This window comes from Tauraco erythrolophus, chromosome 6 (assembly GCF_009769465.1).
Source record: "Tauraco erythrolophus isolate bTauEry1 chromosome 6, bTauEry1.pri, whole genome shotgun sequence".
In the NCBI taxonomy this organism is placed as follows: Eukaryota; Metazoa; Chordata; class Aves; order Musophagiformes; family Musophagidae; genus Tauraco; species Tauraco erythrolophus.
In genome coordinates, this window is record NC_141470.1 from 1,002,762 (window position 1) to 1,024,560 (window position 21,799).

At 42.8% G+C, this 21,799-nt stretch overlaps 2 protein-coding genes across 2 annotated transcripts; one reads left to right on the top strand and one right to left on the bottom strand.

The window, feature by feature from the left end:
- Positions 1–6,539: 6,539 nt before the first annotated feature.
- Positions 6,540–9,656, top strand: RAG1 (recombination activating 1). Its single transcript, XM_009981178.2, has one exon. The coding sequence runs from the start codon at positions 6,540–6,542 to the stop codon at positions 9,654–9,656; it is 3,117 nt and encodes a 1,038-aa protein (XP_009979480.1).
- Positions 9,657–18,800: 9,144 nt separating this feature from the next.
- On the bottom strand, positions 18,801–20,408 carry RAG2 (recombination activating 2). Its single transcript, XM_009981177.2, has one exon. It carries the CDS (start codon positions 20,406–20,408, stop codon positions 18,801–18,803), a length of 1,608 nt encoding a protein of 535 aa, XP_009979479.2.
- Between the last annotated feature and the right edge of the window lie 1,391 nt (positions 20,409–21,799).

The window sequence follows — 21,799 nt, forward strand, 5'->3', positions numbered from 1 at the left end:
GTATCCCTATAAGACAATACTTTTCCAAGGTGATTTCCTGGGTACTTTGGAAGTAAAGCACTTGATTAGGCTTACATATGCTCACGTGGCTGCTTTGATAACCAAGCTGCTGCCTGTACAGCACCCTTCGTGCGGGAACTCGGGCTCCTGGGGCAACGGGGCAGGTAGCCAGCTACCCGGGTGAAGTTTTGAATAAGCACCCTAGAGGGAGAGGTTTGCTAAACTACTTCTCAAAGAGCCCCAAATCCCTCAAGACTAGCAATGGACGTTGTCAGGGAGCTGCGTCTGCCATTTCAATATAAGGGGCAAAACTAGCAAGTGACTGCAGAGAGTGATTTTAATTGATATCTGGTATTGCAGCCCGACCTGACATGTTTTTGAAAAGGTCTCTCCAACTGCTAGGGAGTGAAGAGTAAAAATAGGCAGGTTGTTAGGAAGTCCAGGCAAAACAGTAGAAGAGCTGGGCTCAGGACCTAGCCACCTAATGTTCTCAGAGGTCTATAAATGCCTCAGCCATGACATCCTTGTCCCACACTGCCTTGGCCTGGAATAACCACTATGATTTCTGTTCCACCATATCCGGACACTCCTATTCAGTTGTTTCTGTTTGGGATTTATTTCACATTAGGGTTTTGTGTGAGTCAGAATCTGAGCAAGGATATCAGGGTTTGGCCTCAAACTTCGTTTACTTTCTCCATGCATTACATACTCCATACATACTTTGTTTACTTTTTTCATGCATTACTTGCTTTTGCATGAATCGTTACACTTGGTTACTGAGGAGCTGTTGGCCTCTCGTGTGGCACATAGACTCAAGGCTAATTACTTCTCCAAGACATCATCTTACAAGAATGGCTTGGGGAAGAGTGGCTGGAAAGCTGCCTGGTGGAAAAGGACCTGGGATTGTTGGTTGACAGCCGGCTGAATGTGAGCCAGCAGTGTGCCCAGGTGGCCAAGAAGGCCAGTAACATCCTGACTTGTATCAGAAATAACATGGCCAGCAGGACTAGGGAAGTGATTGTCCCCTCCCTGTACTCAGCATTGGTGAGGGAGCACCTTGAATACTGTGTTCAGTTTTGGGCCCCTCACTACAAGAAAGACACTGAGGTGCTGGAGCGTGTCCAGAGAAGGGCAACGAAGCTGGTGAAGGGTCTGGAGCACAAATCTTATGAGGAGCAGCTGAGGGAACTGGGGTTGTTCAGCCTGGAGAAAAGGAGACTGAGGGGAGACCTGATAGCTCTCTACAACCGCCTGAAAGGAGGTTGTAGCGGGGTAGATGTCAGTCTCTTCTCCCAAGTAGCAAGTGATAGGATGAGAGGAAATGGCCTTGAGTTGTGCCAGGGGAGGTTTAGACTGGCTGTTAAGAAATATTTCTTCACTTAATGGGTTGTAAAGCATTGGAACAAAATGCTCAGGGAAGTGATTGAGTCACCATCCTGGAGGTATTTAAAAGACATGTAGGCATGGGGCTTAGGGACATGGTTTAATGGTGGACTTGACAGTGTTAGGTTTACAGTTGGACTTGATGATCTTAAAGGTCTTTTCCAACCTAAACGATTCTATGAGTCTAAGAATTGGAAGTATTGTAAGATCAGAGTGGACAATAGAGAGGGAATCCTCTCACCTCTTTTAGCTACAGCAAATGCAAAATATTACAAGTTTTACTGATTTTCCCTCTGGGTGCCATCAGTGTTGTGTAAGATGCTGTCAGGTAGGCGCCGCAATAACTGGGAGATCCACCGTGCTTTCACTGTGGACTCCTTCATAGCTGCCTTGTCAGGGAACAGTGTGTGAGTTGGAAGCGGATTTGAGTCCTGTAGGATCACAAAGTCTCCTGAGAAAAGGAAATGGTGTTTAGGTAGTTATGCTGCTATTGCAAATTCCTGCTTCTGAAGTGTGAACTTATGTCCACATTTGGAAGGACTTGATGAATCTAGAATTTTTGCACAATGCTGTGTGTGCAGACTGAAAACTTTTAGGGTGCTGTTGTTTGATGGAGTTTGCTTTCTTTGCTCTTGGAGTCAGTTTTTGAGACAGTTGCTTGTGGAAACTAAGTATGGGTGTTTGACTGGGCTTCTCCAGAAAAGAGACTCTACTGCCTACTGTTTGTGGCCACCTGTGGCCTATACCCGTTGTGGTATCTACTGGTTACTCAGTATGTATATAGCTAGCTTTTATATTATTGATTTGACCTCCCTGCCCAGGGCCTTCATGGCCCCAGATGTGCATCACCAAAGAGGTGATATCCTTGAAAATTAAAGACTGGTATCAGAAGACAGGACATTTTGTGATCCCCATTGTCAGTTCACCCAAACCCCAGAAGCTTGGCTGCTGTTGACCTGAGGAAGTGGGCCATTTGCCTTCAGTGAAACAGCTTTAATGTGAGACAGTGGTGTGACCAGACACCAGGTTCTCCTCTCTGAGAGTTAACAGTGAATAAACCAGCTCTGAAACTGTAAAGGAGAAAGCCAAATGCAAAACTTTGTGTTAAAAAACAGTGCAGGTGCTCCTCAGAGAGAGCCCAGGAGCCTCACATAAGAAGACCTTGTTTATATGAATTTTGTGGTTAAGCCTCATAAATTGCCAGGTGCCACCTGGATTTGAGAGTTCTGTGTTGTGTTTAGTTGAAGTAAGCTGTGGTTAGCACCAGAGTGGTACTAGGAGCTCGGAGGGATGGGGATAAGTGAGATAAACAGCACTGCAGTGTCTTTAAAAAGCAGAGGGAACACAGAAAGAGTGAGAGCACGCAGGAGAGAGAGCAAGCAAGCTTGACATTTGGAGCAAAGTGGGCAGACATAGCAGCAGCTCTACAAACTGACAGTGAACTAAAGGTAGGCTGGCAGTACTAATGACAGCATCCCAGATGCTTGTAGGACATCCGAGTGTTGGTTCCTTGTCCTGGTTTAATGTGCAGGTCAATGATTTTATTGTATGTGTGTTTCCTCACCTTGGAGGTTGCTGTTCATTTTGGTGAGACTTTCTATAAAGCAAGGTCTTCCTTGATGTGAGTAAAAGTTTTGCAATCTTGCTCACCTTCAGAAATGTATGAAATATTGTGATCTGAGAAGGAAAGGGATTTCTTTTCCCTTTTCAAGATAAAAAGAGGTGATACTGAACAAGCTGTCAGAGTTGATTAAATAACGATGGCTGGGGGTTCATTAGGAATCTGAGTTGGGGTAGGCAGGGAGAAGAAAGTTTGTTCAGCGTGACCCCCACCTGCAATAACAGAACACAGGCAAATTTAGCATGATGAGTAGCAGGAAATGTTCCTAGCAGTGGGAATATTTCTAGCTCTCCCAAGAGAGCTCCTGAAATCTCCACTGCCTGAGAGCCAGGCAATTCAAAGTGTTTGATGAGTAGCCTGTTGGCAACAGTTATCTACTGCAGAAGGCAAAGGTCCGTTGACCTGAGAGAGCTGCTTTGTCATTCATTTCTTCCAGAGCATGTTCAATGAAAGAGAAAAAAAGCAAAGAATGCTTGAACTTTTCTTTAGCAGGGGTGAACCCTGTCTGATTCATTGGAGTTGGCGATTAATAGCAAGAGTTGGGTCATAGGCTTGGAGACGAGTAGTGCACGACGGTAGCGCTTAGTCTAAGGGTTAGAAGAGCAGGGCAAACATTAAATATTTTGCTCTAAATGTACTCAGTGCTGGATGTTTCTTTACAATGACTTAGATACTGCCCTGAGGACGCATTGCTCATGGTTTAAGAGATTCTGAAGGTGCTGCTGGAGATGGTAAAATGACACAAAACTGCATAGGGTGTTATGTAGAAGAAAAGGATCTGCGGACAGTACAGGACAACTAGCTCTGCAGTTGCTCTGCAGGTAATAGGAACACAGGACTATTTAGGGGCAAACGGGTTATTGCTCAGTGGATAGATTTTACGAAGTCTGTCACAGGATGCAGCCAAGAAAGTGAGACAGTAGTAATGCTCTGAATACATCTGGGCACAGCTGCACATCATGGATCTATGAACAGCAGAATATAAGCAAGCATGTTGCCAGGCTGGATCAGTGATGGAGAGCAAGGGACTGCAGTGCAGACAGAGATATTTAGCAGTACAGGCAGCTGGATGGAGCAACGCAGGCTCCGTCTTGTCTAAGTCATTGTAAAGAAACATCCAGCACTGAGTACATTTAGAGCAAAATATTTAATGTTTGCCCTGCTCTTCTAACCCTTAGACTAAGCGCTACCATCGTGCACTACTCGTCTCCAAGCCTATGACCAACTCTCGCCAACTCCAATGAATCAGACAGGGTTCACCCCTGCTAAAGAAAAGTTCAAGCATTCTTTGCTTTTTTTCTCTTTCATTGAACATGCCCTGGAAGAAACGAATGACAAATGGGGACAGTGGTATGGGCAGCTTGTTCTCACTGGGATGAAATGAAGAGAAGCTGGGAAAAAAACATACCTAAATTTTTGTAGCCAAGGCCTGATGAATGATTTTGAAGTTAAATGCAGTAGAGCATCTCCTTTATGGGGAAAGGCTGAGGGAGCTGGGTCTCTTTAGCTTGGAGAAGACTGAGGGGGGACCTCATTAATGTTTATAAATATGTAGAGGGTGTCTGTCATGAGGATGGAGCCAGGCACTTCTCAGTGGCATCCAATGACAGGACAAGGGGAAATGGATATAAGCTGGAACATAGGAGGTTCTGCTTAAACATGAGGAAGAACTTCTTCCCAGTAAGGGTAACAGAACACTGGAACAGGCTGCCCAGAGAGGTTGTGGAGTCTCCTTCTCTGGAGAAGTTCCAAACCCGCCTGGACGCATTCTTGTGTGATCTGATCTAGGTGGTCCTGCTCTGGTAGGGGGATTGGACTAGATGATCCTTTGAGGTCCCTTCCAATCCCTAACATTCTATGTTTCTGTGATTCTTAAGGAAAGTGCTGAGCAGAGCAGACTGATACGTCATTCCGGATCTGAAACTTAAAGCATGCAGTCCTTTCCCAATGGACTCTGAAAGACTGTACTGAAATGATGCTTTATTGGAAGGTTATAAGCGAAATAATCTCAGAAACATCCTGGTCGTCATCACTTTAGACCATGACTTGGATGTATTTCTTATGAAGGGCACCTTCTGAATAGACACTGAGCTGAGATTTCTAGCAAGTTACGTGAACTGCTAAGTGGCGGCAGAATCAAAGAAACCACAGCCATACCCACATCATTTCTAGTTCTATGATATAGTCTTAATGTATAGTTTTCCTCATTTTTATCACTCACACCAACCAGATCCGTAAAACTAAGATAAATCAGAAAACAGAACTGAATCTTCTCTATACTGTTTGTTTACTTTGTGCACTTCTCATAGCCAGGTGTCAAAAAATGGATTAGTCACTTTTGCTGTTGTTGCCACACGATTTTGTTTTCTAAGTCTGATGCAGTAGCAAAAAGTTTCAGTGTTTGAGGTGAAAGTCTTGTATTTATTTTTAAAAATACCATGTTTCCATGGCAACCACATCGATATTACTTTTGGCAGCATCTCTATGAAAGCTAAAATTGGGGTCAAATTTGAACAGACCATTTTCAGCTTTCCAGTATGAGTAATTCTTACAGAGAGAGTTATCAGCAGGGTACTTAAACAGACAACTCACTTACGATGTATAAATATTCTCTCTAGAGCAAATCTGCAGCCAGTATAAATTGCCATCTCTCTTTTAAAGAGTCCAGGGAATTTTAGTGCTTTGTATCAACAGATGATACACTCCTCCTGCTTTAATGGAGCTACTCACATTCATTAAGCACATAGAATCATAGAATCACAGAATGGTTTGGGTTGGAAGGGACCTAAAAGATCATCTAGTTCCAACCCCCTGCTATGGGCAGGGACACCCTCCACTACACCAGGTTGCTCAAAGCCTCATCCAACCTGGCCTTGAACACTTCCAGGGATGGGGCAGCTACAACTTCTCTGGGCAACATGCTGAAGTACCTTACAAAACTGAGGCCTGAATAGAGTCTACACGGGGACTGATTAGTATGTGCTGCTCTGCCCATGCAGAATGGCATGTGTTAGACACTTCAGATCAGATCAAGGTCTAACAAGTGGTGTGAGAGCAGTGGTCTTGCTAATTTAGATATCATAGTATGAGGCAGACAAAACTCTTAACTTTCAGACACCAATTGAGTTCTGAAAAAGTCACCAAACTCTCAGAATGTAATTCTGCTGTCTGTAGTAGCTTTACTTATGGTAAGCTCAGTCAGGTGTAAGAAGGAAGGGGCAGATTTGGATATTCGTACCAGATGACTAATGGCTTTATGTAAGGTGCACTGATGATCTAATGTACATGTGGATGGCTGAGGATCAATGTCAAACACATTTGGGTAATCATCTGAGATACTGAGTGAACAGCTATGTCTGGGCCTCTCAATTCAGGAAGTGTCTTGGATGAGTAACTCACTTTCGAAGCATTTCTCAGTGAAAGTGATTAGAACTGTTCTATTAAAAACCATGGCGTTATTTTTTAATTTTGGAAGATAAGCTAACTTACAGCTTCTTTCTGTTTCTCAGGTGATCTGGTTTCTGCCACACTGCGGATGTCAGTGGCATCACAAATGGACCTGCCTGAAGAAATTCAGCATCCATATACGAAATTTTCTGAATGGAAATTCAAGCTGTTTAAAGTGAGATCCTTTGAAAAAACACCTTCTGATGACAGCCAGCACATGAACAAAGATCAGGCAGAAGAGGTCACTCCTTCAAAGAAAGAAAGCATGCTGTGTAAAGATACAACAGTGCCAAGAGGAGAAAAGATGGACTTCATGGGCAATAGGCAGGCACTTGAGAAAGATGCCGTTGACATGAAAGCACAAGACAATAAAGCTCATCAGAACAATCTGAAGCAACTTTGCCGCATCTGTGGAGCTTCATTTAAAACTGATTGTTACAAGAGAACTCATCCAGTGCATGGGCCAGTGGATGACGAAACTCTCTGGCTTCTGAGAAAGAAAGAGAAAAAAGCAACTTCTTGGCCAGATCTTATCGCCAAGGTTTTTAAGATTGATGTGCGAGGGGATGTTGATACTATCCATCCCACTCGATTTTGTCACAACTGCTGGAGTATTATCCATAGAAAATTCAGTAATATTCCATATGAAGTATATTTTCCCAGGAACAGCACAATGGAGTGGCAACCCCACTCCCCAAACTGTAATGTGTGCCACACTACCAGTCAGGGAGTCAAGAGAAAAAGCCAGCCACCCAGTGTACAACATGGCAAACGTGTGAAGACCATTGCAGAACGTCCTCGAATAAACAGAGGTGTAAAGAACCAAGCACAGACAAACAACAAAAATTTACTGAAAGAGGTTGTCAATTGCAAGAATACACATCTCAGCACCAAGCTGCTTGCAGTTGATTACCCAGCAGATTTCATTAAATCCGTCTCTTGCCAGATCTGTGAGCACATTTTGGCAGATCCAGTGGAAACAACATGTAGACACGTGTTTTGCAGAACTTGCATCCTTAAATGTATCAAAGTTATGGGCAGCTATTGCCCCTCCTGCTGGTATCCTTGCTTCCCTACCGACCTGGTAACCCCAGTGAAATCCTTCCTGAACATCCTTGATTGCCTGAGTATAAGATGCCCTGTAAAGGAATGTGATGAAGAGGTCTTGTATGGGAAATATGGCCAACACCTCTCCAACCACAAGGAGATGAAAGGTAGAGAGCTCTACAGCCACATAAATAAAGGTGGCCGACCGAGGCAGCATCTCCTGTCTTTGACCAGGAGAGCTCAGAAACATCGTCTGAGAGAATTGAAACGTCAAGTCAAAGCTTTTGCTGAGAAAGAAGAGGGTGGTGATATAAAGGCTGTATGCATGACTTTGTTCCTGCTAGCTTTAAGAGCAAAAAATGAACACAGGCAAGCAGATGAATTGGAGGCTATAATGCAAGGGAGGGGTTCTGGACTTCACCCTGCTGTCTGCCTGGCAATCCGAGTCAACACATTCCTCAGCTGTAGCCAATATCATAAAATGTATAGAACAGTAAAAGCTGTCACTGGGAGGCAGATCTTCCAGCCTTTGCACGCCCTTCGCACTGCTGAGAAAGCCCTCCTACCAGGTTATCACCCATTCGAGTGGAAACCTCCCTTGAAAAATGTATCCACTAACACAGAAGTGGGAATTATAGATGGACTGTCAGGATTGCCACTCTCAATTGATGAATACCCAGTAGACACAATTGCAAAGAGGTTTCGCTATGATGCAGCCTTGGTTTGTGCCTTAAAAGACATGGAGGAGGAGATCTTGGAAGGTATGAAAGCAAAACACCTGGATGACTATTTGAATGGTCCCTTCACTGTGGTAGTAAAAGAGTGCTGTGATGGAATGGGAGATGTCAGCGAGAAGCATGGGAGTGGGCCTGCTGTCCCAGAGAAGGCTGTTCGCTTTTCTTTCACAGTCATGAACATTGCTGTAGCACATGGGAATGAAAGCAAGAGGATCTTTGAAGAAGTAAAGCCCAACTCAGAGTTGTGTTGCAAGCCCTTGTGCCTTATGCTGGCTGATGAGTCAGATCATGAAACTCTGACGGCAATCCTGAGCCCCCTCATAGCAGAAAGAGAGGCTATGAAAAACAGCGAACTGCTGCTTGAAATGGGAGGCATCCTGAGGACGTTCAAATTCGTCTTCAGGGGTACAGGATATGATGAGAAACTCGTGAGGGAAGTGGAAGGGCTGGAGGCCTCAGGTTCCACTTACATTTGTACCCTGTGTGACGCAACCCGCCTGGAGGCGTCCCAGAATTTGGTCTTCCACTCCATAACCAGGAGCCATGCCGAAAATCTGGAGCGATACGAAATATGGAGGTCCAATCCATATCACGAATCTATTGATGAGCTCCGTGACAGAGTGAAGGGTGTTTCAGCCAAACCTTTTATTGAGACCGTTCCCTCCATAGATGCGTTGCACTGTGACATTGGCAATGCAACAGAATTCTACAGGATTTTCCAAATGGAGATTGGTGAAGTTTACAAGAATCCTGATGTGTCTAAAGAGGAGAGGAAGAGGTGGCAGTTGACTCTTGACAAACACCTCAGGAAGAAGATGAACTTGAAGCCTATGATGAGGATGAGCGGAAATTTTGCTAGAAAGCTCATGTCCAAAGAGACAGTAGAGGCAGTATGTGAATTAATAAAATGTAAGGAAAGGCATGAAGCCCTAAAAGAGCTAATGGACCTTTACCTGAAGATGAAGCCAGTGTGGCGATCTTCATGCCCTGCCAAGGAGTGTCCAGAATTGCTGTGCCAGTATAGCTACAATTCACAGCGTTTTGCTGAGCTCCTATCTACAAAGTTCAAGTACAGATATGAAGGCAAGATTACCAACTATTTCCACAAAACCCTCGCTCATGTTCCTGAAATCATTGAACGAGATGGGTCCATTGGGGCCTGGGCAAGTGAAGGAAATGAATCTGGAAACAAACTGTTTAGGAGGTTTCGAAAAATGAATGCCAGGCAGTCCAAATGCTATGAGATGGAGGATGTCTTGAAGCATCACTGGCTATATACCTCCAAGTACCTCCAGAAGTTCATGAATGCTCATAAAACATTAAAAAGCCAGGGCTTCACCATTAATCCAGAGGATAGTTTAGGTGATTCCTTGCCACTGGAGGTCTTGGAAAACAATGATTCAGTGGAACTCCAAATGTAAAGCGCATTTGGTGTTGGGTTTCTGATGGTGTCTGCCTGCATGGAGAGGCAGCTTCTTTTCCAGGCCTGCAGAGGTACAGGAAGTCTGATGGGATCATTTTTACGTTCCCTGTTAAAGGTGCTGAGTGGAGTTTAATGAATGACATGTCTATTGGGAGTGTTCAAGAGGGAATGCAGTGGTGCATTTACCAGTTTTTATGTGAGATGAAAGCAGAGACAAATTGCAAAGCAGGGTCTTCAGTTTATTCTGGTCTTAGAGTGTTGTTTTTAAGTGAGGAAGCCAAAGTAAATGAGGTTTTATATAAAGTAGTGTTTTGGAATGAATATGATTCTGGAGAGTTATGACAGTTGCTGAAAAAGGGAGCATGGCTGTTTGTTCTGTTTGCATTTTTAAAACTATTTTGCTACATTTTAAGAGGGTTTGATTATTTTATTGATGGTCCTTTGGCTTTTATAAGTAAAGATTTGTCAGTGAGACACTTGGGTAATTGTTTTAGAATAAAGTTCAGTTATTTTTATATAAAATACTGACTAAGGTGCAAACTTTGATCTCACAAACTTTAAAAAATATTATTATTTAACATTTATATTGTAGTACTGCTTAGGAGCAGATGGTGGTATCACCATGCTAATTTACTATATGAAAATATAGGAAAGGTAGCGGGAGTTTTTTAAAGATATTTTTATCGTAGTCTGTTTACTCTAAAATGCAATCTTGTACTTGTGTTCCTAAATCAGGATTTACAGTGCCTTGTGGTTATCTCAGTGTACAAAGTACATTTGAGCTCTGCTGTGTAGCTTGTTGCTTCATGGGCATTTTAGATTTCTGTGGTAACTTCAGTACATAGAATAATATGGACTAGTAGAGTTTTATTGGTTGAGTTCCTGGCTTCACTGAAGTCACCAGTAAATCGTCATTAATATCAGCAGGTCCACAGTTTCACCAAGTGACTTTAGACACAACAGACTCGCTTCTCAGAAGATGGATGTTATCTTGATCAGATACACACCAGTCTTCTGATCTTCTCTGTTAGGGTATTTCACTGTCTGCTACTGGTGTGCTCCAACTGTATCCAATACTGAGCTTTTTCACACAGGATACACGGCACTCACAGTCTCATTTTCCAAATCTGTGAAAGAGGAATGATATTTATTAACCTCAAAGATAGCTGGCATACAAGATTAGTTAAAAAGCAATGAACTGCCTTGAAATGATTGCATACTGCATTTTATATTATCGCAGCAATATTTAGTTGGGATTCCTCTGCACTATATTAGATGAACCATTTTGTTGGTGGTATTTGCCTTCCTGAAGTGCTATCTAGCTTATTCGTCTACTGAAATCACATGAATTTAATTCAATGACATATTCATGAAATATGCACAAAAGTACCTGAGATGCCCTGAAATCATCTAGTCTTTCAGATTTGCACCTGTAGCTAGGGCACTACTGCGTTTGGAGTAATATTTCTGAAACCAGATCAAATGCAGAAACAATCAAAGTTCTTTTTTTGTTTTTATTTTGATGTGGCAGAAGTTGGTTTGTGAGTGTAAGTGAACAGCAAAGAATTAATGATTTGAGTTTTGTTGAGTAGTATCCTGTTCATGTTTTTTTTGCTATATCTTTGAGGGTCTCGTATTTACCATTTATAGACAATGAAAAAATAGAGTTAAGTGTTAGTAATTAGTACAAATATTAGCGTTATTCTGATTATGTCTTTCTTTTGATTTCATCAATTAAAATATTATTTTAATACGGTTTCTTTAAACATAATTCATATGATGTCAAAATTTGCAGTTCAAAATAATGCCTTTTACTTAAAACATTTACTTTTCTAAGTGGTCATAAGGGCTACAGCATCTTTTGCATGGTGTACCATGTACATCTACACTTACTAACTGTTCATTTTTAGATTCATTTATTTTTTTTCAATTCTTTGAATGAAACAAGTATTTCTCATAAATACCAGGTTTATGCAAGTATTATTCTTTATCAATAAATGCAGACAACAAGTTTTCCAGAGAGTATAAATATCAGCTATAGAGAGCATCCTTTAGCAGTAAATGCAGATATGTGGTCAGCATATATTTAATTATGCAAATAGTTGCACACTTGTCTTTATTCTCTGTATGTATATTTGGGACAACTGTATTACCTTGTGTTTTATCCTTGACTCTGCTTGGATAACCTCGCGTGCAATTTAACAACCTTGACTCACCTTGTGATGATTTCAACTCCATTTAAGTGGTATATACAGTTTTTGCTGTCTTTTGCACAGGAGTGAATTTCACCCCCAAGTAATCCAGACCCGTTCCTTGCAATACACGTGTGCCACCGGAGTGACAGACTAGACTTTGTTCATTTTGCACATGTAATTTCAGAGACTCTGCTGACATTTTCAAATTCCAAATTCACTTTAACAAGCTGCTGATGTAACAGCAAGTGATTCGTCTCACTGCCTTCAAAAGGGTTGAATAAGTTTTATCCATATATGAATGATTTCTCAAGATGAGGCTTATATCCTGGGGTAACTCATCAGACTGAACAGAACCTGGATGGGGACAGAGGATGCAGTGGCACATGAAAGGATTCTTTTATGAAATATTATTAAGCCATCAAGACACATTTCACATTCTACCAGCTCTGGGCAGGATAGCTGACACAGAGAACTACTACTATATTTCCCTTCCCTTCCCTTCCCTTCCCTTCCCTTCCCTTCCCTTCCCTTCCCTTCCCTTCCCTTCCCTTCCCTTCCCTTCCCTTCCCTTCCCTTCCCTTCCCTTCCCTTTTTCTTCTTTTTCTTCTTCTTTCTTCTTCTTTTTCTTCTTTTTCTTCTTCTTTTCTTCTTCTTTTTCTTTTTTCTTTTTCTTCTTTTTCTTTTTTCTTTTTCTTCTTTCTTCTTTTTCTTCTTTTTCTTCTTTTTAGTCTTTTTCTTCTTTTTCTTTTTCTTCGTCTTCAGTCTACTTTGATCTTCTTTCCCCCCATTGTTGACACTTTCTGTAAATCAAGAAACTCTCTTTGAGAGTTTTGCACTCATTAGAAGTAATGAAAGTGTAGGTACCTGCAAGTGCACCTTTTGCAACAGGGATAACAATGGTACATGCACACAGTCATGCGTCAGAAGGCAAAAAAATTCTCACTACAGACAGGTGCATCACTTGGTTATGCAGTCTATTGTTAAGCTTTTTGATTTTGAAGAGGCTTTAGAAAAAAAAAGGCTCTTTCAAACTTCACATTTTCTTTTTCAAGGTAATACACGGTATGAATCCATCAGTAATTCATGGTAAACCATTTTCTTGTTCTGAAATGGTATTGATCGTAGTTTTTATACAATCACATTATGTATCTTCTTTTGTTTGGTTTTATTCAAAGGCATCATATTGTGAATCACCATGTTATGAAATGGTGGGAACTATGTTAGAAGTCACCATTCTGGTATAATCTATTTTCTTCCTCACAGGGATAATTCTATTGACTTTAGGCAAATCAACTTTGACTTTTAGTCAGGTAGTTCAGAAACAAATTCTAGATATTTATAGCATCGGAATTTCTGACTACACTGAGTTCTGTGCTTTGTCTCACCATGTGGTTTTATAATTTTACTTTTTCCTACTGTATTACAGCTTCTTAATTCATGAAACCTGTTTAAAATAAAGGTCTTGTAAATATTTAAGTCTCCGGCTTTGTATTTCTTACCAGTTTCTCAACTATGCACATAATTTCACGGTAACAGTCTTACTGTTCATTCAAATTGTGGATGCTTTTCATATTTCGGCTGTTCTAATACCCAGAGACAGCTGTGATTCCAGCCCTTTTCTGGAAGTCACTGAATTAACACAAATGAAGATTACTCCGTGAGCCTCAGCAGTCTTTTCAGCACCTTTCCTCACAGGCAACTGTTTGACAGCTTAGAAAACTAAATTAGTTTAGAAAACTAAACTAATTTAAAAACAGTTTTATTTAGTCTGTAAATGGCTTTTACTTCATTTACAAATACCAGCCCAGTGTTTGTTTAAAATCACCCTTGCGCTGTTATGTCCACGCTAATATATTAAGCCTCTTTACTGGCTTTCGTGCATCCTTCGGATCAAATTTTGTCTCCTCGTCATAGACTGATCTGCAAAGATTAGTTCCAATCTACCTTCCAGTTCATGATTTGTAGCTTCCCTTTATCCCACTTCAGAGAGTCTTCCTATCTTCCCTGCAATGATATCGCAGGGTCAAAAGACTTACGTAAACCAACTGGTTTGGAGGGAATTAACAATGAGCAAATTACGATACCTGATTTCCTTGTGCAATCAGGTAATTAGACCCCTAACTGCTGGACTTTATATCACCAACTTAGTTCTTTCAGCTGACTTTGAGTAAAAAACTGTTGGATGGAAAAAACAGAATCCATATAAAACAAAAATACAAGCCTCAGAGTTTCTTGGTAAATTGGGATATTTAACTCCTTTATTCCTAAATCTGTAATAACTGACTGAATTTTACTTTCCATGTATTCCTATTAGAATTGAGACCAGATGAAGAATAATGAGGCCTGTCACCAGTCTTCTTCAGAGAACTGTTTTAGATGACTGAATATGGCATAATTGTCAAACAGCTGACCAGCTGCAACTCCTAAGTGTGGGAGTTTTCTACCCTCTGCATCAAGCTTAATATTGTCCATAATACAAAAAGACACATTAGAAGAACTTTAATTAGCACTCTTCTAGCAGCATCTGGAGAGAGGTCAAGAGGTATCTTTTCAATGCCCAGATCTTCCTCTGAAGACGGGCATTCTGAGCTAGTGGACAAGTGAACACATAATAACCACCACCTGAAGGAGGTCCTGCACACCTGTGGTAGTGGCCAGTGTCCTGTTCTTCCTGTGTATGTGTATGCCTTGAGAAATCAGAAGGTTTATAAGCTTACTGTCTTGCTTTTTTAAAAAGAAAAAATGGGCTTCAGTGTCACAATTTTCAACAGTTAGGTAGCAACATCAAATTGCAGTTTGATTTTCAGAGGCTGTTGCTCAAGTCCTTCCCAGAAGTTTTGTTTGAAATGGGAAAGGGTAAGAAATCAAATACGGAGGGAGCTATAGCCCCTAATCATGAAAAAAAAGTAGTAAGCCAGTCCTTCTGTTTTTAATACATTGAGTCTAGCAGTAAAAAAATTTACAGATTCCTTTTCCATCTGAATTCAGTCTTTTCCTTTTGCTTTGGGCTCCCAGTTGCATTATTTCCCTTCCTTTCAATGGCCTGTTGTTGCAATGAGTCACTCTGAACTATGACACATGCTTTAGTGCTACCACTAAAGTTGGTGCTGTGCCTTTCCTGTAGATTAATCAGGTACTTCAGGGTCCCAGCACTTTTCAAGAGCAGTAAAATCCATATATTATTCTCATAAAAGCTGATAATAAGAAAATGTTACTAAAATGTGGCTGGGAACCATGCTGCTGCTGCTTGTGATTACAAAACACATAGGTCAGTTGGATGCAGATACAATAAAGATTTACTTCTGCACTCAAATCTACTTCATTTTTTCTTCTAATTCTAACCTGCCTGAGGAAGAAACATCTTGTATTGATTAGCTGGTTTTGAAGACAATCAATGCTCTAACAAGTACCTAACTCAGAAGTGTCATCAGAATTATCAAGGAATTAAGTACTTTCTGCAGTCTTGAATGCTATGTCAAGTGTCTTCTTTACAGGCTGATGTTTGAGTCCTTTGGAATACTATCTTTTACTTTGACTTCCTCTTTCTGCAGGACTAATGTCTCTGAGCTGTGATTTAATGCTGCTCGTAGTGCCCTTCAGTGGAAGGCTGGGACATGGTTTGACCAAGCTTGCTAAAATAAACCATACATTTAAAAAAAGCACAGCTCACTACATTACAGGCCTGATGAGGAATATCATAAAGTCTGACTGTGAACTGCTTTTTTTGTAGCCACAGCCTTAAAGTGAAGAACAACAACTTGGGTAAGAATTGGAAGGGGCTGCAATGGGTGCCTGTGCTTGCCACATGCTGAGCGTGCCTGCTCTGGGCTCCTAGGGGCTCAGGGAGTCACTGCAGCTGCAAGAGTCACTTCTGGAACCTCAAGAGATGCTCTCAACTTACTGCAACCACACCATGAGTGCCTGAGCCACTGGGCTTTATCTCAGGTTGAACGTCACTTCTGCTAGGCCAGTGTTGAGCTTTCATTTTGGAAAATTTTCCATCCTTTTGTTTGTCTGCACTAGCAGACGAATTGGTCACACAGTGTGGGGTCTAGGGAATTTTACATAATGACAGTAATTGGGAGAGGTAACGAGAAAAAACTGGGACTGGACATTGCCAGAGAGTTCAATAACTGTGGGGAGTCTTTTGTTGTAAAAGTCTGAAAGGACGAGGGGTGGAGTTCTGTTGTGTGAGTACATTGAGTTGTAGAACACTGGAACAGGTTGCCCAGAGAGGTGGTGGATGCTCCATCCCTGGAGACGTTCAAGGCCAGGTTGGATGAGGCCCTGAGCAACCTGATCTAGTTGGAGATATCCCTGTTCCTTGCAGGGGGGTTGGACTAGATGACCTTTGAAGGCCCCTTCCAGCCCTAACCGTTCTATGATTCTATGATTCTATGATACATTGTCCCCCTTTGCTGAAGTTGTGATAATGTGGCTTTAATTTTGGTGTGGATTTTTTTTGGTTGATATAAATGTATTCTATGAAGAGCATGTGATGAATGTATATTTTAATGACGATTCAGCTAAGCAAGACCTATGAGTAACTTACAAAAGGGGATGTTGACTACTGAATTTCACTGGTTTGAAGGGACTCTACACGGGCATGATATTCATTTTTTCCTTGGAAAAACATATAGCACTACATACTCTGAGCTTAGATAAAATAGCATGACAAAGGAAATGAGAAGCTGGCATTGAAATCTATGAATTTATACCAATATAATATATATATCAATATATATACCCACTATACTCAGCACTGGTGAGGCCACACCTTGAGTACTGTGTCCAGTTTTCAGCCCCTCACTTCAAGAAGGATGTTGAGGTGCTGGAGCAGGTTCAGAGAAGGGCAATGAAACTAGTGAAGGGTTCAGACAACTTGTCCTATGAGGAGCGGCTGAGGGAGCTGGGACTGTTTAGTCTGGAGAAGAGGAGGCTCAGGGGGGACCTTATCACTCTCTACAATTACCTGAAAGGAAGTTGTAGGGAGATGGGGGTCGGTCTCTTCTCCCACTTTATGAATGACAGGACGAGAGGGAATGGCCTCAAGTTACGCCAGGGGAAATTTAGGATAGATACCAGGAAAAATTTCTTTACAGAGAGGGTTGTGAAGTATTGGAACAGGCCGCCCAGGGAGGTGGTGGAGTCCCCATCTCTGGAGGTGTTTAAAGGCCGTGTTGATTTGGTGTTGAACAACATGGTTTAGGGACCCTGACAGTGCAGGGTCAATGGCTGGACTCATGATCTTGAAGGTCTCTTCCAACCAGACAATTCTATGATTCTATGAATATCAAACTGGTGAGAAGGGAGTCAGGGTGATATACTTCCCATTCACAAGCTCAACCCAAACTACAACCTCCCTCAGCACATGTGAAGGTTGGAAACGGAAACTTTGTATGGTTGCCCTTTACTTTCCTTTGCTGTTGACTTGAGTCGTGAAGGTTTTAAGGGGAGTACCATGCATACATGTCTGCGTTAACAGGAATACTGTGCTACACGTGCTGCTTGGTAAAGGAGTGGCTGCTCAGGGTCTGCACATCAAATACCTGTCAGCTGTTCCCGTTTTTCTTTTTTATTCAGGATCCAGCATGAGAGCTGGACTGTGAGTGCTGAGCTATTATTGTTGGCTCACAAATGTTGAGCTGATGGTATTGATTTTTTGAGATGTTTGGAGCAGTAATAAAAATAAAAAATAAAATCAAGAATGATGAGGCTTTACAAATAGCCAATAAAAGAATCCACAAAAAAAGTTAGTAAACTCTTGGGCTATTCAACCTTGACAATGTCCTTTTCAACCTGAAACCAATCTTCTCCTTATGCTTTCAGCAGCCAGCTGCATTTGTTTCCACCCTCACAATGCTCCACTGGTTCAATGAGTCACTCTGAGCTACAGCAGGCACTTTTAAGCTTTCACACTCTACACAGTCACCCTGGGAGAGCAGAGAAAGAAGTGCGTAGTGGAGGACCTAGAGTAGATGATAAAAGTCCTGTTCATCAGAAGGAACTTCTCTGAAGTCAATGGGAGTTCACAGCATGGGGCAGCTGTGAAGCTAGACCCCTTATCAGACTTCAGATGACCTCCCAAGCATACATGCTGTCCTTTCGTAGACTTTGGGATTTACAGTGCTTGATTTACCCATGGGTAGGTGAAAATAATGCAGTCATTTTTATTATAAGCATTATTAGTCTACTATATTTTTAAAAATACAAACACAAAGCAGTTGTCGAGCACAGTGGTTTAAAAAAGCAGTTCGATTTTTACTATGAGATGATATTCCACAACTGTAGGCAAAACTGACATATAATCATTCAGTACCTCTCAAAATCAAAAATTAATTATCCAGCATTAAATGCTTCACATGTAAGCTTTCCATAATGGAAGTCCCTGAAGAAAACTGACCTTCAGTGTCTGAATATTTCACTATTTCCAACACAAGGGACTTAAGCCACCACTTTAGTTTAAAACTAGAGTAATTAGCCTAATTTTATTTCATTACACCAACATAAAATTGAAGTAATGCAGTTACAAATTAGGCCAAATATTTCTAGAACTACTCACTAAGATAAAAAATAAATGGGTAATATAATGTTCTTTATGGACAGATACTAACACCACTGAGTGGGGCAATGTCTTGTACTACCAGCAGCTCCATTAACTCACTGGGGATTACTGGGAAGTAAGTTATACCATAAAATACAGCACAAAGTTACCAGTATCTGGCTGTGTGTTTGCACAGTGCCCTCTATGATGGGGTTCCTATCCGGATATCGCAAAAATACACATAAGAGACAAAATAAATTCATGAGCTTTGAAAAGTAACTGAAATATTGAAATAATTGAAATCAATTAGATAAAATGATCTTTTAGAGCTCCAATAACCCATTAGCTGTCTTTGACTGTGATTTCACTTCTTCCCAGGTGAATACAAATTAGCAGTGTAAATCTATTCAAACAATCTCCGAAGAAAGGACTTTTTTGAGGGAGATGTTAACTTCATGGTTGCCTTTTTGCGCAATGGTTTCATGGGTTGCTTTTTCAGGTGCACCACCTTTTTGGGAGTTTGTAGCCCTTTATTAAGGTCAACATGCTCATTGCAGAAGTATTTGACATTTGCTTCCGAGAGACGTAGTAGCATGCTCTCTGAGAGATCCATACATTGTGCATGGACCCAGTGGCCAGCCCCGCTGGAACACAGGATCATTGCGGGCTTGTTGAGTTCTGTTGAATAGAAAGGGACCCAGGTGTTAATGTCAATATTGCAACTGGTGGAGCAGGTGATCCAGTAGCCCGTTTCTGATTCATCTTCTTCATCATCTTCATTGTAAGTGTCAGTATCATCAACATCAAAGCTATTGGCTTCAGCACTAAAACAAAACTCTTCAGAATCTTCAAATGGAGTGGAGTCTCCAGGGTCTTCGGTTGATGTCTGACTGCAAATTTGTGCTGTCAGTTCTTCCTCCTTGTCCTCTTCCACTCCTTTGCATCTCAAAATGTAGAAGTAGTTGGCATCTGAGATTGACTGTTTGTTGGCCCCTGGAATGCCTAGCAATACAGACCCTTTGCCCATATTACAGCCAAACCACATCCTGCAGTGTTTAATATCTGATGGCCACTCTGGGCTCACTCTTTCGACAATCTCTATCTTATTATCTTCCAGAACTATGGTGTTACACACCAACCGTTTCTGGTTGTCAGACTGGTAGCCCCCGACAAGGACAAATTCGGTATCACCAGTTTGAGTCACTATAGCACTTGACACAGATATCCCCCCTGGCAAGACAGTGCAGGTGACAGCTGGGCTGCCCAGTGGGAGATCAACTTTTAGCTTGTACAAGCTGGGGGACCTGGTGTTGTTTTGAAGTGAATGGCCCCCTAAAATGTAGATTGTATCATTTCTGGCAATTGAAACATGGAAAGAAAGTCCATCTTGAAGCTCTGGAAGCATGTATGATGTACAGCATCCAAACTCAAAATCGACGAGAAACACAGACGGCAAACAGTCAACTACGCTGTTCCATTTTTCAGTGGTTCTTTGTGCAAGAGGAGTATATGATCTCCCTCCGAATATAACGCTCACACTTTTTCCCCGGCTATGAACTATGTTAATTGTATGCCCATATCTAGCTTCAGGGACATCTCCACCCAGGTCTTTCTCAACACACTGGAACGTGGTTTTCTTGCTACTTTTGCTTACCAGACTCATAATGTAAATCTTATCAGAAAGGTCATTGTTAGGTGTTTTCCCACCATGGATGATATACTGGTACTCATCAGACTCCGCATTGCCTCTGAGCGTGCAAAGAGCAGGGTAGCGGAGAGGGGGGAGGTAGCAGGAATCTTTAGAGAAGGTGGCAGGTTTCATTTTGAGCTCATTCTGCTTTATATCGAGGAGAAAAACGCCAGTGGGACAGGATCTCTTTGGCCATCCTTTCTGCCCAAAAAAGAAAACATGCCCATCAAAATTGAGGAGGGAGAAGCCTGGCTGAACCAAGGACGAATTACCAACAGCTGATACCATCTGCAGCGACATTTCATCTGCCGACTGGGCCATCCCGTGGCCAATATCTGAGAAAAAAGAACCACAAAAGAACCAGATGAAACATCTTTAGACCCTAGGAGAGCCGTCGGACTTGAATAAATCATATGAAAGTTACAATTCACATTTTAAGACCCAAAAAGAGACTCATTTCTGCAACTCGAGACACGAATCAAGCAAGAGCTGTGCACCAGTTCCGAGGGATTTTGTACACACGCTGCCTCTCGGCGTGTAAACCGCCCGCTGCCATGGCAACGGCCGCCGCGCGGCCTGCTGGGGCCGGTAGTTCCCGCTCGGCGCCTCGGCCCGGCCCGGCGCGGCCGCCGCTCGGCTCGTCCGCGGGGACCGGAGGGGTCGGCGGGCAGGCGGCGGGTGAGTGGGGCCGGGGCCGCCAGCGGGCGGGGCTCCCGGCCGTGGGATTCGGCTCCGAGGCGCCCGGGGGCGGAGGGACCCGCGCCGGGGATGGCACAGGGCGCGCCGGTTCGTGCCCGTTTCTCGCCGCGGGGGTGCCGGGCTGGTGCGCTGGGGCCGCCCGGGGCTCGCCGCCCCCCCGGGACCGGCCCCCCGCTTGCGGGGCTCGCCGCCCCCCCGGGGACCGGCCCCCCGCTTGCGGGGCCCGCCGAGCGCGGCCTGTGCCCGCCAACGCCGGGTGGGCGCGTGCGTGGCGCAGCGCTCGGTGCCGCTGAGCGTTTTGCAGATTTGGGGGGAAAACACCGGGATTGAGGGGCGGCCCGTGCCGGCCGCGTTTCTGACGGCGCGGCTTTCGCTGGAGCGGCAGGAGCTGTCGGTGCCGGAGCGGGTCGCGCACGCAGCAGCCCGCTCGGGGAGCTGTGCCGTGGGAGGCCGGCTGCCAGGTGTGCTCATAGCGTGATCAAATAATTTATCTTTGGTGTTTTCTGTGTGCGCGTCCTGGCCTGAGCACATCTCAGCAGGTATCTTTTACTTTTTTTTACCCGTTTGTTCAAAAATCTCAAAAAGTTTTATGTGGTCAGCCTGGGCAGTAGCACTCAAAGAGCTTTGGAGAGCACGGACGCCGGAGAGGGAAACAACTCCGCTCGTTGGCAGCGTCCTTTGGGACAGCGGAGTTGTGCCTCTTATTAAATGTCCCAGTTCTCTTGCCAGCACTTACTCGTATATTCCATTTATATGTGAAAATTACTGATGGCTTCTAGTGTCATGGTTTTAATTTATACACGAAGAAGTGTAATATGTAGTACATCATATGAGCCCTGAATTGCAATTTTGCGTTAAGGATGGTCACTGATTTTAGAATACAATTTATCCTTCTCTGTCTCAGCCTTTGCCAAGTCCTCAGAATTTAAAGGTGTGAGCTGGCTTTCAAATACTGTATTTGAAAAAAAAATAAACCCTCTACATTTTAAAAGATAATTCCTAATTTTGGAATC

What these genes read in the sequence shown, in the direction of transcription:
- RAG1 (XM_009981178.2), top strand. Translation starts at nt 6,540, where the DNA reads ATGTCAGTGGCATCACAAATGGACCTGCCTGAAGAAATTCAGCATCCA.
- RAG2 (XM_009981177.2), bottom strand. Translation starts at nt 20,408, where the DNA reads ATGGCCCAGTCGGCAGATGAAATGTCGCTGCAGATGGTATCAGCTGTT.